We start from the raw sequence: 16,000 nt of genomic DNA on the forward strand, positions 1-16,000 counted from the left end.
ATATTACATCTAATACCTTTGTGTTCCATTCTGCATGATTTTCTCTGAAAGATCTGTATTTTGTGTTCAGTAATTTTCTTCAGATGTTTTTTAAATCTGTGTGCTTCTATGCTAGTGCTACTTTTTTCTTATTACTTAATTTCTTAAATTGTTTTCACTATTTTATTGTTATTGTCCAGGGTCCTTTGGGTACTGATTCTGTGTTATTTCTGCTGATGCTTGCTCCACAATGGTTTGTTTTCTTCTGCATTTTGTAATTTTGGATTGAGAGCTCATGACCATTTAAACTCTAACTGTGGGACTTTGCTATTGCCTAGGTTGAGGGAATACCCCTTCTGAAAGGCTTTTGGTTTGCTTTTGCTGGTACCAAGGGCTATCACAGGCTTAGGACTCTGTTTTTATGTTACATGTTTTGATTGGGGAACATCTTTTCTCTGTGCTGAAAATTTTAAATCTAAGTCCAGTTAAGGACAGATACAAATTCTCATGAAAAACGTCTTTTTCTCCTTTTGTATTGTCTTCCTCTTCCAGCTGGTGAATTGTTTTAGTCTACCTTTTCTCTAAGATCATAGTCCTTTGAAGATCCCTTGGCTGTAAGTGGAGTAGGAAGTGTAGAAGGTATGAGGCCTTGTATTAAGTCTTTGAAGGAGTGTTAAGTCCCAAGCCCCTGTGTCATTGAGAGGAAATCCTCCAAGGGCAGCAATAGCACCCTCTTAACCACTGCTTTGCCTTTATTTCCTTCTTTGTTTTTGTCCTCTCAAGAAATCTTTTATTTTCCTTTCAAGTCAGCCATACTTATTTTTTTTCGTTTTTTTAAAGAATTTGTTGTCTTTAACCCAGCATTTCCAGGGTATATAGCAAATAGTTTCTCAGGCTATTTAGTTCACAGTAATCCCAAAAAGAGAAGTTGGTTACAGTTTAAAAAAATTATTTTAAACCATTAATAGAAGCATAGTACAAACATCTAATTACTGAGTTCTGTTTAAGCTATGTAGCAGTTTTCAAAATTTTTGTGAGGTGGTCAGAATTTTATCACAGTGACACGAAGTTTTTTCTTTGCTGTATAAAAACCTCATATTACAATACTCAGAACTTGAACTTTAGATCTTAAGCACTCAGCCAAGAACTTGTCAAATATGTCATAGTATGTCCCAGTGTACCAAAAGCTTTTATCCTTATTCCAGATCACAGTCGATCTTAAAGCTCCATTAGTCACTGTATTACTGTTTTTTCCTCCTAATAGGGTCATAGGAGATCTGAAGTAGCAAATTACAAAAGAAGTTAGGAAAAGTCATTTTAGTGGGAACCTATCTACATTTTTACTTTTAAATGAGTCTCAAACATAGACAGCATATGGTTGGGTCTTCCCTTTTTTTATCCAGTCTGACAATCTCTGCCTTTCAACTTAGACTTAGAAAAGATAAAATTCAGAGAGCTTCCATATATCCCTAGCTGCACCCGGTGTTAGCATCTTACATAAGTACAGTATATGGTTATTAGAGGTAGGGAATTTACATTGATACAATACCATTAACTAAACTAAGGACCTATTCAAATTCCTCCAGTTTTTCCACTAATAGCCTTTTTGTTTGTTCCAAGATACCATTTTGGATCTTGCATAACATTTAGTTGTCACTAATGCAAACAAAAGGGTTTTCTTGGGGTATGATTCTATTTATGCTTTTTCTCTTAACCCTCAGTCAACCTTTTCTGTTTTTTTTGCATGTCTGGTAATTTTTCAGTGTATAGTCATCATTATGGATGATATGTTATCAAGACTCTGGGTTCTGTTGTCTTCTTTGCAAATGTTGATTTTTATTTTAGTAGGCAGTAGACCTGGCTAGCCTCAAAATCCAAGTTCTTTCTTTCTTTGGAGAAAACATAATTTCTTTCCATGTTTTGTTTTCATTTGGGCTTCTTAGGAGTTTTCCCTGCACGTGTACGGTTCCCAGGTCAGCAAGAGATTTGGATGGAATTTTTATATAGATTTTGGGCATCACCCTTTTGTCTTTCCCTCCTTTCCAGAATTTCACCCATCACTCTCTAGCCAGTTGTCCTCTGACTTTTGAAGCCATTAAGACAGTGGCCTTTTGAGTACCACATGGAAAAGACAAGTAATGACTTTGTAGCATCTTACTATGCTTGATAGACAGAGATTGCAATGGAGGGAGTGAGGACTTGATAATACAGGTGAACGTTGAAACCACAGTGTTGTTCATGTGAAACCTTCACAAGATTTTATATTTAATGATACTTTAATTAAAAATAATAATAATAGTATTTTGTAATTTCAGTGTAAAAAAGAAAGACAGTGGCCTTTTGTTTGAGTTTTAGCTGGGCCACATTGTGTTAACTGGGGAATGTCCTCAGATGACAAACTTTATCAATATAAATCTTACCCAGTGCATCTTACTTCTTCCAAGGGTCATACCTCCAGTTTCTGCTTTCTTTTGGTTCTTCTCTTAGCTTTTAAACAGCTTCTCTGGAAGAGAGCTACCAACTATTCCACCTTACGAGAAGTGGAACTCCCCCCATCCCTTTGCAAACTACTTTTTATTGGTTATCAAAATAATAACATGTGTTGCAGGAAAATTGAAAAAAAATGTAGAAATGTATGAAAAGCTGGGAGGAAAAAACCACCCAGAGGTGACTTATTGTTAACATTTTAACATATGTCTTTCTATTCTTATTTTTTGTTACTTTAATAGAAATCATGTTGTACATATCATTTATAGCTCTGTTGTATTAACATACCATGAAATGTTCCTATATCATAAAATTACTTTGAAAAAGTTTTTAATATTTGTATGATCTCATGTGATTTAACTATCATAATTGTAATACCACTCTGTATTAGATACGTCTCTGACAACCTCTAGTCATACCTTCTGGCCAGTGGTGTCCTGATTCTTTTTTATTGGAGGAACAGTTGTCTAAGTTTCTTTTAAAAGTTATCTTTAGATAATTGGAAATTTGATGTGATAATTGGAAATTTTTTATAATTGAGAATTATTGTTCTTAGGAATGATAATGATACTGGGTTATGTTTATTAAAGAAAGACTCCTTATCTTTTAAAAATACTTACAAATGCAATTATATATGGTCTTTGATTTGCTTCACGGGCATTTGAAGTCAGGGTGAGGGTGCGAGTGAAAAGACTTGGCCATAATTGATTGTTAAGGCTGGTTGATGTGTACTGGGACTTCATCATTATTTTCTGTGTAGTTTAGTATACATTTTAAGTTTTCCATGATAAAAAAAATTGGCTATCTTTAAAGCTTAATCATAGTTTTGGCTGCAAATACTAGGTTTTCATAACACCTCTGTATTATTATAAACCCCTGAATAAAGTAACTACAGTCAAAATATCCTGTGAAAAGTGTTTTCTTCAAAGAATGTGTTAAATATTTGTTTGAATCATGAAATTGTTGTTCAGCCATTTTTAGCCTACAAAAAGGGCAAGTTCTTATGATTAATGTTTATGAAGAAGTATTCTAATAAACAATGGTGAATTTGCCACCTAAGCTAAGAAGTAGAAGAGAACAAAACTGTAGAATCATTTTACATGTCCTTCTCTCTTCCCTCACTTAAGGCATGACCATTATCTGAGAATTGGGGTTTTTTTTCTTTTCTTCTTTTTCAGTTGATTAAAAAAAAATTTTTTTTTGACTCTTCTTGTAATTCCTTGATTGATTTACAGGCATATTTGTATCCCTAAACAACATGTTGTATAATCTTGCTTGTTTTTCATCTTCAGAAAACACATTATCAGACTATATGTATTCTTTTGTGGTTGCCTATTTTCACTTGAGTATTTCTCTGATGTATACATGGTGATGTGTATAGTTCTAGTTCATTGATTTTTCTCTGCTGTCTAGCATTTCATTGCATGAATATACCAGAATTAATTTATCATTCTTTCAAGGGTCGACATGAGATACGTTCCCTGATTTTTTGCTATTACGTAGAATGTTGCTGTTATTATTCTAAGTGTTTTGCTGCCTATGTGCAGTTTTTCTAGAAGTGGTTTTCAGAATTTTTTTTGACTGTGACCCACAATAAGATAAAATATTTTACATTGCAACTCAGTACACAGAGCTGAAACAAAAGTTTTCTGAAATAATATTTATTTGTGTTAGGTGATATGTACTTTGATCTTTTATGCTAAAAAAAGCAGTTGAAAACATTGCCCCTTAGATTCATTAAATTAATATCCTAAAATGGTGAAAGACACTGATGCATTTGAAAAATATGTGCATAGATGTGAATTTGTGTCAGAGTGTATGCACACTTAACTATACAAGGCAGTGTCTTTTTTTTTTTTCCAAAGTAGTTGTACCAGCTTGCATTCCCACTAGCAGAGTACAAGAGTGTCATCACTGCATATCTTTATCAACACTTTAGTATCATTGAACTTTGCAGTGCTAATGCTATAAAATAACTTCAGCTTTCATTTTCATTTAATAAATATTTATTAAGCTCCTCCTGTGGCCTGGACACTGTTCTCGATATATTAGTGCACAAGTAAAACGGATCACTAGCTTCATGAACCTTTTCATTCTAGCTGTTCCTAATTTTAATTTCAGGTTTTTTTCCCACCTGTCATTTTCAGATCTCCCAGGTCATTTTTATTATTCTTATTACTGTAAAGTAAAACATAGACCAAAAAAACACAAAACAAATATATGGTTTAACGAATTTTATTAAACAAATGTTGTCAAACAAATAACCTTGTAATGCTACCCAGGTCAAAAAATAAATATTTACCAGCTACTTTAGAAACCCTTCTGTGTGCCTCTTCTTAATCACACTCTTCCTCTAGCAGTAACCATTTTCCACACTTTTATAGCATTCATTTTCTTGTGCAAGTTTTTTAGTTTGTTAAATACTTAAGACTTTTTGATTCAGTTTCTCCTTTCACCCCTTTCTTTTCCTTGCCATTTATCTATACAGGAACCAAAACATTTTAACCTGTGGAATCACCCATAGTCTAGACTGCACTCAGTGTAGCATAATATGGTCTGCATTTTCTGGAAATTATCTGCTGGTTCCAAAGGCTCAATTGGGTTTCACACCTGTGGCAAGAGTATGGGTTGTGTTGTTTTTTTCCATCAGGAAACACACAATATCTAGTTGTCTTTTTTGTGACGTTAGCAGTTGTGTCTAGGTCCATTACAGGCATGCCTTGGAGATACTGCAGGTTTTAGAGTACCACAATAAAGTGAATACTGCAATAATGCAAGTCAAATGAATTTTTTGGTTTCCCAGAACACAAAAAAGTTTTATTTACATTGTACTTTAGTCTATTAAGTGTGCAGTAGCATTATGTCTAAAAACAATGCACATACATAAATTAAAAAATACTTTATTGCTTAACCATCATTTGAGCTTCCAGCGAGTCACAATCTTTTTGCTGGTGGAGGGTCTTGCCTTGATGTCAATGTCTGCTGGCTGCTGAAGGTTGGGATGGCCGTAGCAATTTCTTAAAGTAAGACAACAATGAAGTTTGCCTCATCGATTGAGTCTTTTGTAGGGTTGTTAACTGGCCTAATTTCAGTATTGTTGTATCTCAGGGAATAGGGAGGCCCACGGAGAAGGGAGAGAGATGGGGAATGCTGGTCAGTTGGAGCAGTCAGAACACACACATTAAGTTCTCTGTCTTATAGGGGTGTGGATCATGGTTGCTCAAAACAATCAGAATGGTAGTATCAAAGAACACTGATCACAGATCACCATAACAAATATAATAATAACGAAAAATTTGAAATGTTGCAAGCATGACCAAATGAGGTAGAAAGAAGTGAGCAAATGCTGTTGAGAAATGGCACCGATATAGACTTGTTCAAGACAGGGTTCCCACAAATCTTCAGAATATTCATGAAGCATAGTAAAATGAGGTATGCCAGTAATTAATTGAGGTTGTTAGAAGGTGATTTCTCATTTTATTCTTTTTCATTTATCAGTTGGAATCTTTTTCATAAAGAGACATTTTCCCTCATCTGGTATTTGCTTACTCAGAGGTCCATTTCCTATGGGCAAAGAAGAGTAAATGTTTCACTTTCTTTTAGCAGTTTTGAGAATAATGAATTGGTGTTCTGTCATCCTCTGACTGTTACCAAGTAGCTATTTATTTTTCATTATCACTGTGAACTCATAAATTTAGACATACATGTCTCCACCCAATGTAACTATTATTCTTATTGAAACTAATATTGTCCCATCTGGAAGCCTCTTGAGGTTGGCCTCCATGTCTTTTGTCATGACCTCAATAATACTCATGACCCTTTGATAGTTTACTTGCCATCTGGTAGGCAAAGATGTTGCAGTTCATTTTGTACATTACCTGCCCCCTGCCTAGACCCAACTTCTCTTCAATAAGCTCTGGGGCGCTGGATGCTAGGGATGTACATTGCAATCGGAGTGACCATATTTCCAGGCCTTTTCAGCAGATGCAGCTAGGATATCTGTTTATCTCTATATCATATACATATACAAATACATACACATACACAACTACTTAAAGGTAAAATATGAGTTCATACTGATTTTCTAATTCAAATTCAGAACCAGAGTTTTACTTCATCTCTTCTATATTACATCTACCTATCCTTTCCTCCACACCCAGTTTTCAAGGAACACAGGGCATGATACACTATCCTATAACTTGCTCATTTGTTTTATCCCATATAACAAACAACAGTCTTCTCAGAATAATACTAATACCAATAATATTACTGTAAACAACATGTTTTACAGATGTTCAATTTTTTAATATAATTGTACTGTATATTGCCTGAGCATGCAGGCATATATAATGTACTTTCTTTTAACCCTCACATTTAGTCTTAGTTCTGTTAGTAAGTGTATTTAATGGTCACTACCATCCTTATGTTGATGTTTCTCTATTTGGTTGTCTGAAGCCTGTTCTCCAGTAGATGAATCAGGAGAGGCTCAGTAGGAACAATTATTCCTGAGTTCTTAAAGTTTTTCTGTCTTCTGTATAAAATTTTCTTTCCATGATTACATCTGACATTTTTCTCCATTTTTTGCTGATGGAGTGTTGCTGTTGAAAAGTCTGTTGATAATTAAACTTACTTTTCCTTAAAAATTGCTTTCTTTTTTTTGCCTTAAGGCTGAAGATTTTTTTCAATGAAGTTCAATAATTTTCTTGAACCATATCTTGGTGTTAGTCTCTAGAATTTCCAGGTGTGCTTGGTTTCACTGGGACCATCGACTAGGGAGCACCTGCACTTACCCTTTCCAACATGGGACTTCTGTATGGTAGCTTAGGGATCCCAGAGGGAATGTTCCAGTGTAGATTGAATTCATAAGTAATGCTTGCTAAGGTGGTTGCTAAAATATATAAAGTATAACTTGATGTATTTTAGAAGTAAACTTTATTAGAATCAGGGATAATTATTGCCATTAGTAAGCCCCAATACAGTAAAAGATATGAAAATGGCTTTATAAAATATATCCATTTTATGTTTACATGCACATTTATAAAATATACATAAAGATATATACATTTTGGCACTTTGTTTTTTGACAAGTTCTAAGTGAAATCTGAAATATTTCTCACTAAAAAGAAGGTAAAGAAAAAAATAAGGCAGTGGCACTATTTTTTGCACTGAGATTTCTAACTACATCCTATTTGTAGATTTGAGTTTCAGCGAGTGGATTGTGCTTTGTTTTTATTTTCATAATTTCTGAATTAAAATGTGTTATATATGTATTACATCATACCATATGATAAGCAAATTATTTTTACCAGAGTAGAGCATTTTAGTAATGTTATAGATCTAGTCTGCCTTCTGATGAATGATTTTTTGTTTTTTAAAGAAATTTCGAAGATGGTATCATTGAATTAGAATGCATTACATACTTTTAAAGCTACAATCTTAATTCTAGGATGACTTAGACATAGTTTTCTTTATGATACTTTATTTCAGTTTTTCATACCAAGAAAACCATACTTGGGATTCTTCACACTTACGATTCTGCCAAGTATAAATAAATGACAATGTGGGATCAAACAGTCACAGAGAAAGATTGTGCAGTGTCTGATATTAGAGCTTATCTAATGCTGCCAACTGTTTCAAAATATGCAAAAAAACACTTGAACTTGTATTAGTGTTCATGTTGCATCTCTCTGGTTTTATTGCATTCTCTTAGTTCTTCCAAAATTTTTCTTAGCTTTTAAAAATTAAAAATCATAATGATTTGGTGTGTGTAAACACATATAATATCTACGTCTGTCATTGTATATATGAATTGTATGCAACATCTGAAGATTGGTTATGGCCTGGTGGTGAATCAAGGGAAGGAGAAAGTATTGTTTTGTAAATATTTATAGGTGTTCATCAGGTAGGTTTTGTCATTAATTTGATCCTAGTAAGTGAAGAATCTTACCATTCAACTATTTAAAATTTTTATTTGCAGGTAAGCTTTTGGGTTGTTAGAGAGATTCTTCATGCTCAGACATTAAAAATCAGAGCTGAAGTCTTGAGCCACTATATTAAAACTGCTAAGGTAAGAAAACTTGTCTTTTTATTTTATATTTCAGTCATTCATCACTGTTTATGAGCGAGTATTTGTCTATGATACTTTATATACTGTTTATTGATGCTGCAAAATAAGGCTTTCTTAAGTGCTTGCCTCCTGTCTTCCTCTGCTTTCTTCTACATCTTCCTCTCACACGAGCTGATTTACATGATTTATCTGACTGGATAAGTAGACAGAGGTCAGATTATGGTGAAGTATAATAATTCTAAAACGTTGGCAGGTGTTTGAGAAAACCTGATAGTATTGGGTAGAGAATACATATCAGTTATTTGCTTTGAAATAGATCACTCTGCCAGCCATGTGAGGAATAAGACAAGAACAGTAAGAGGATTTTAATCAAATATGTTAATTGAGTAGTTATTGTGGGGCATAGGTTAATAAATGGAGCAAGAGAAGCAAAACATGGATTTCAAGGATAGTTAGGATTTAGAGAGGAAGTGGAGCAGAACATTCCACAAAAGGATACCAAGATTGTATTAAAACTGTTAACCCCAAGTTTAATGAAGTTCACTAAAAAGTGGTATAACTGTAGCCATATATACTTCACTATTCTTGTAATAAATATGTAATTTACCTCACCTGGGAATGAAGGAAGATGGAATAAAATGAGGATACCATCTTTACAATTGTAAATTATTGTGATTATTGTAAAACTTTCATTATTGTATGTCATAGCTCTTCCTCATTTTCCTTGAGCACATGGGAGCAGTTGTATTCTCACAATCTGTGGCTCTAGGTGGCAGAGCTAGCCTTCTAAAAATTGGATATTTTGCAAACATAACATTTTTAAAAACACACTCTGTGATATGTTAGATAAATATTGGGTCTTAGCTAATAGAAATTCATGACTTTTCTCCATAGATTCTGAATCTGCATTATTGGTTTTCTGGTATTTTTGTTAGTTTTTTTATGTGTATGTATGTTCCACTCAAAACCACCAGATTTTGCCCATCAAACCTGCCATTATCCTCCTCGTCAAGTAATCATTTAATTCCAGTTCAGACTCTTAGACTTTGAGTTATTTTTGACAGTGCTTGCTTTCATCCCAAGCCCTAAATTCATATTTTTTTCTCCAAGCACTGTCTCTTAAATCCATCTATTCTGACTCTGCCTTCTGTATTCAGTTTGTTAGAAAACTGGCAGGACTTTCTCTTCTTTTAGCATATCGTATCAGTTAGGGTTCTCTAGAGAGATAGAAAATATATACTTATATATGTACACTTACATAACTATATATTTTGTATATATAAAACATAAAAGAAATATAAGGAATTGGCACATGTGAAGCAGGGGGAAATTGGCAGGTCTGAATGCAGTAGGGCAGGTGGACAGCTTAGAAACTCAGGCAAGATTTGAGGCTGCAAGTCTTGAGCCAGAATTTCTTCTCTGGGAAACCTGTGTTTACTTTTAAGGTGTTTCCACTGATTAGATGTAGTCTAAATACTATTATTGTAGTCTAATTATCACTTAGCATAATCTCTTAATTAGATTAACTGATTATAGGTGTCGACCACATCTACAAAATATCTTCACAACACCACCTAAATTAATATCTGATTAAATAAATCAGGTACTGTAGCCTAGCTAAAATGATGCATAAAATTAGTAATCACATAGAGGCAAAGAACATTTATAAAATATATTTAAGTTACCAGAATAATAAAGTGGATACTCATGTACCCACTGCCCACTTAGAATTCCCATATGTCCCTTCATGTGCAGTCCCCTGGCATCCCACTACAGAAGGAACCACTGCCCTGTATTTTATGTGTGCTTTCCTTTATAGTTTGCTATACAATTGACTCTTGAACAACATGGGTGTGAAACATGTGGGTCCACTTAATGTGGGTGTTTTTCAATAACTATCTTGGAAAATTTTTTGGAGACATATGACAATTTGGAGAACATTTTCTTTCCTCTAGTTTGCTTTATTACAAACTATTATATATGAAACTTATAAAATATGTGTTAATTGGTGGTTATTGGTAAGGCAGTTATATTTTTGAAGAGTCAAAAGTTATGCATGGATTTTTGACTGTGCAGGGGTTGGCATCCCTAACCACCCCTGCATTGCTCAAAGGTCAAGGGCATATATATATATATACACACACACACATATATATATATATACATACATACACATATACATGAAAAATACATTTTTGTGTATATTTTTAAAAATTTATATAAATCAAATTAGTAAATAATTACTTTTATACATTCATAACTTGTTCCCCCCCACCACCAGCCCCAGCAGTGTTAATGAATGGTGTGGGATATATCTCTGTTGTGAAGTATTCTTTTGTTTTCATATACCACAAACTATTCAGCATATTCTAGTATGGAGTTTTCAGATTATTGCTGTTATAAACACTACTGTTATAAAGCATTCGTATGTGAGTTTTTTGGTGCTCGTGTGAGGATTGAAGCCTTAGAAACAGAAAAAGGCAAATTTTTGGTCTTCAAAAAATTACCTTAGAAGAAATGACAGGCCAGTAGCTTTCATTGAATCTGATAAGAACAAACATTTTTTCTTTGTTGGCCATTTAGGTTTTTTCTCTCCCTGAAATATCTGTTCATGATCTTTGCACAATTTTCTATTTTGTGTCAGTCTCTATTGATTTTTATAGGAGTTTTACATATATACATATAAAATTCTAGATGTTAGCTCTTGTTATGATTTGCATATGTCTTCCTGTTTGCAGCGTGCTTTACCATCACTCTTTTCGTATTTTGATATAGAGATTAACTTTTGTAGTCAATTTTATTAATCTTCAATGAATTTTTATTGTCTTAAGAATATCTCATTTAAGAAGTCTTACCCTAATTCTGAGAACATATCAAAGATAACTCATTTATTACCCTTTAAAGGTTTTATAGCTTTGATTTTTGGAACTTGAGTGATTCATCTGGAATAAATTTTATATATAGTATGTATGAATTATGGATTCCAGTTCATATTTTTTCCATATGAATATTTATTCTGGCGCCATTTTTTAAAAGGTTCTTTTTAAAGCTCTGTTTTATTTTGTCTGAAAGCATCTTTATGTTACCCTTGTTCTCAAAAACACTATTCCAGACTTAGAATTATTATTTTTTTTATTCTACTTTGGATTCTTTGAGCTTATTGGCCCCTAAGAATTAGTGTCTTTGAGTAGTAATTTAAGATAATAATCTGCCATTATTTCTCAAATATTGTTTTACCCACTGTTTTTTATCATCTTCTGTAACTCCGGTTAGATAATTATGACATTTTTGCTCTACCTTTTGTGTCTCTTTATCTTTGTTTCACATTTTTAAAAAACTCTTTGGCTTTTATATTGCATCCTGATGTTTTCATACTTAATCCTCATTTTATTTGAAGTCAATACCTGATGTTTTTCTCCATTTGTGATTTCTTGTTTCCTTGTATTTTTCCATTTCCCTGTTTTTTTTTTAACTAGAGTTCATATTTCTTAAAACTTTTTGGGAATTCTTAGAGACTTGAGTTATGGTGATATATTAGTCAAGGTTCTCTAGAGAAACAGAACCCCACCCCTTTCATTAATTGTTCAAATGTTCAAAACAGTCATTTTTGCCCTGGAGTCTCTTGATGGTGGGTGAGGACAGTTCTAAATGACTGAATTTTACATAGGACCATTGGATGTAAGCATATGGTGATATGAAAAAATCTTGGAATTAGCCATAAATGTCAAGTAAATCTCTTGGGAAACTGATAGGATCTAGCATAGATAGTTTTCTGCAAGGTGAAGGTAAAAAGCAAGAGCTGGTATTGGGAACCAGGAGGATGTCCCAGCATGAATGAAGAACTAAGGGTTCAGGGAAAAGGAAACAAGAAATGGAGGAGAACTGCAGGTTTGAAACCTAGCCCTGGAATAATGGTAGTACTGAGTGGGAAATCAGATCAGGATCCTGGGCACAAACCCATTCTTGAAAGTTGGATCATAAGGCAGCAGCTTCGTATTTTGGGATAAGGACTGCTTTCTAGAAATCAGGGTGCATGATCATACAAAGTAAATTTGATACTGAACCCTAACTTGGTTCCAACTAGAAGTATATTTGTTTCCAGAGTTGTGGGACAATGCCAAGTAAGAATGTGGAAGTTCTGTTGTGGGCCAAAATCAAGTTACTGTAAAGATAATATGTACTCTTAAAGACAGATCTCAACAATAAGAGTAATAAATACTGGAAAACTACTAGTTGCCTAGATTTTATTTGTTAATCTTAAGTTTTCTTATATTCATGCTATTTTTCATCTTTCTTCCCGCTGTTTCTTAAATCTTCAGAAACTGTATGAGCTGAATAACCTTCATGCACTTATGGCAGTGGTTTCTGGCTTACAGAGTGCCCCAATTTTCAGATTGACTAAAACATGGGCGGTGAGTAACTTTCCTCAGTTAATGAAAGGTTAGACTTCCTGTTGGAAGTAAATGTATTCATTTCTTTGTGGTTCTTACCGAGGTTAATATTATGATAAAAGATAAGGATTTTTAAATTACTTTGTATTCTGTTCTTTGAACAGAGAGCATTACATTTAGAGAACACACATTTCTCTAAGGTGTTTCATTAGGCTTGTCAGGTAATAGGGCGTTAAATAAATTATAACATGGCATTTGGTTTCTGCCATCTAGGAAATCGTTTTTGTAGAACCTCTGTAAGCATCTTTGACAATATAGTGTCTCATGTTTACTGATGGGAAAGTGTAAATGCAAAAAAAAACTACATTTAATTGCATAAAGATTATGCTTTTGCAAAATTTGAAGAAAGTCTAAATTGTAGGTTTCAATAAGATTTGCTGAGTTAGATTTTACTTTTTTATTCAGTAAACTGAGTTTTTTTTCCTTAGAAATATGAAAAAGCTGATAGTTAACATGGAATTTTACAGTGTTGCTATACTCTGATATTATTTTAACCACATTTGGTCCTTAAAAAGGTCAGGAAATGAATTTGACTTAGGCAAATTTGTGTGTTTTTATATCGCAGTGACGTAAAAGCAGCTTTCTAGTTATTTCTCATTTAGATTTCATGTAAGCAAAAATTTTAGATTCAGTTAAACCTGTTCATATTTAATACTGTTCTTTAATGTTAAAAGAGGAGTGATTTTGTTTATTATACTTTGTACAAAGGATTAGTGTGTTCTTAGGGGTCCTGTGATACAGACACGACTGGCTTTTAAAAGCTTCTCTTTTTCAGTATTATCAAAATAGAACTTTGTTTTTTGTCAGCCTAGAATTGCCTTTCCTTTTCACTAGTATCTGAAAAGACAGGTTTCTTGTGAAGACCAAGCAAGGTAGGTTTCTGTTTTGGAAAGACATTAGTGTGGAAGAACCTATAATCCCCTTCATATTTTATTTATATTTAGAAACACCTGGGTGAAGAGTTTTCCTACTGCAAAAAAATTTTTTTATAATGATGGCCTTATTCTCTTTTCTTAAAATTTGAATTTCATGGGGGATTTGAAATGATTACAATTACATAGTTATGAATTCCATCTTTGAAGTTTTAGGGGGAAGAATTATACTCTGATTTGTATTGTGGTTTAGAAATGGAAATAGATTTCCCTCAAGTTTATTTTCCTTGAATAGATTTTCATTGTCTTACTCATGTATTTGCATGGAAAAAATTTTTTAGTTTAGTAACAGTTTCATTATTAATCTGAGTAAGATTTTTGGTGTTTATATTAAATTTGAGAATATTCCATACTGTGCCAGGCACTAATTGCTTGACATAAAACATTTCTATGTTACAGGCAAAGTTCCATTCTTACACAGCTAACATCTATAGTAAAACTGTAAATAAATAAATGATACAAGTAGAGATGAACACTCTGAAGAAAAACAAAGCAAAGTGAAAGAGATAGAAAAGAAAGCAGAGAAGTATTTTATACAATACTTGGTGAGACAGCCTCTGATAAGTGACAGTTGATTTGAGACCTGGAGAAATTGAGAAAATCATTCACTTAGGTATTTTGGAGAAGGGAATTCCAAACTGGTAACAGCCAGTTCAAAGACCCTGACAAGGTGTAGAGGATACCTAGGTGTCAGTGTTGACAGAGTGGAATAGCTAGGGAGTAGTTAATGGTAAATGAATCCAGAGAGGTGTCATCCAATTCAAATATGCTATTTACTACTATTCAGAGAGGTATAGAGAAGGAGCAGGGGCAGAGGGCTCTATTTTACACATACCGAGTTTGAGTTTGCTGATAAATAGTCATGTGGAACAATAAGTTCAGAGTCAGGATATACACATTTAAGGGAACAGTTGGAGCTGGGATATGTTTTTGTGATCATCAGCATAAGTTAGTATTTAGAATGTGAGATTGAGTGGGATCACCTGAAGCATGAACACAGATGAAAAACCCTGGAAACCTCCAACATTTAGAGATTGAAAAATTAGAAGGAATCAACAAAGGAAATATCATTGATAGCCATATTCCACAGTCAGGTAAAGAAAGTGTTTCAGGACAGAGGGATCCCCTGTGTCAAATGGCTACTGATGAGTTGAGTAAGGGGAGGTCTTTGGGATGACTGCTGGGTCTGACACTTGGAGAGGATTGGTGACTTCGGTAAGGGTGGGTTCAGTGCAGTGGTGGAGTGAAAGACTGGATTTGAGGGAATGGTGGAGAAAAAAGTGAACACCAAGTATGAAGAATGCATTCATTTGAATATTTTGCTGTAAAGGGCTGGGGTGATGGGCTGTAGAGAAATCTGGCAGTAGCTGGAGAGGAATGTGAGACTGAAGATTTGTGGAGTTTTGTTTCATTCCTTGTAGGTGAGGTCCGTGACAGTATGTTTATATGCTGATGCGATGGTCTAAGAATTAGAAAAATGATAAGAGAACAAGGGGGTACTCCAGTGTTACCCTTGATTTCAGGCAAGAGGAAATTAGGTCCAGAACTTCTAGTGAAGCAGAAACAGTTTATCCACTTTAATAGGAGGGGGGGGGTGCATTTGGTTATAGATGCAGATAAGTTGGTAGATTTGGTAGTGGGATTCTATAGAAGTTCTTCTGATGCTTTGTTTTAAGACGTAAGAAGTGAGATTATTAGTTGAAAGTGATGGGGAAGAGATATTGGAGGAAGAAGAAAGGTTGAAAAGTCATCTAGGAAAGTGCGAGAGTAGAATGACTAGGGAAGCTTAGTAAGGTGAAGGATCCACTTGAGATTCAATTTGTGTGAAGATTGCAGTCACCAAGATATAAGTATGTTGGTTCATGGACTCTTTTTCTCCAACTACTAAAATCTTCAAGATATAATGGGAAAAATGACTTGTATCTCTATTAATGACAGTGACAAAAGTGTTATAATCCAGTGCTCTCTTGCCCCAGTATGGTAGCCACTAGTCACATGTGGCTATTAAATTTAAAGCATTAGAATTAAAGATTTAAAATTCAGTTCTTCTGTCATACTAGTGACTTTACAAGCTCTCAGTAGTC

General features: G+C 33.9%; 1 protein-coding gene across 4 annotated transcripts in view; it reads left to right on the plus strand.

Moving 5' to 3' along the window:
• RALGPS2 (Ral GEF with PH domain and SH3 binding motif 2) overlaps positions 1–16,000 on the plus strand; it is a 338,606-nt gene that overhangs the window by 222,233 nt on the left and 100,373 nt on the right. For all 4 annotated transcript variants that reach the window (XM_073216813.1, XM_073216812.1, XM_073216814.1 and 1 more), the window contains 2 exons: positions 8,444–8,533; positions 12,853–12,945. In XM_073216813.1, coding sequence (XP_073072914.1) covers positions 8,444–8,533; positions 12,853–12,945 — 183 coding nt within the window. The remainder of the gene's footprint in view (positions 1–8,443; positions 8,534–12,852; positions 12,946–16,000) is intronic.

This window comes from Manis javanica, chromosome 11 (assembly GCF_040802235.1).
Source record: "Manis javanica isolate MJ-LG chromosome 11, MJ_LKY, whole genome shotgun sequence".
NCBI lineage: Eukaryota > Metazoa > Chordata > Mammalia > Pholidota > Manidae > Manis > Manis javanica.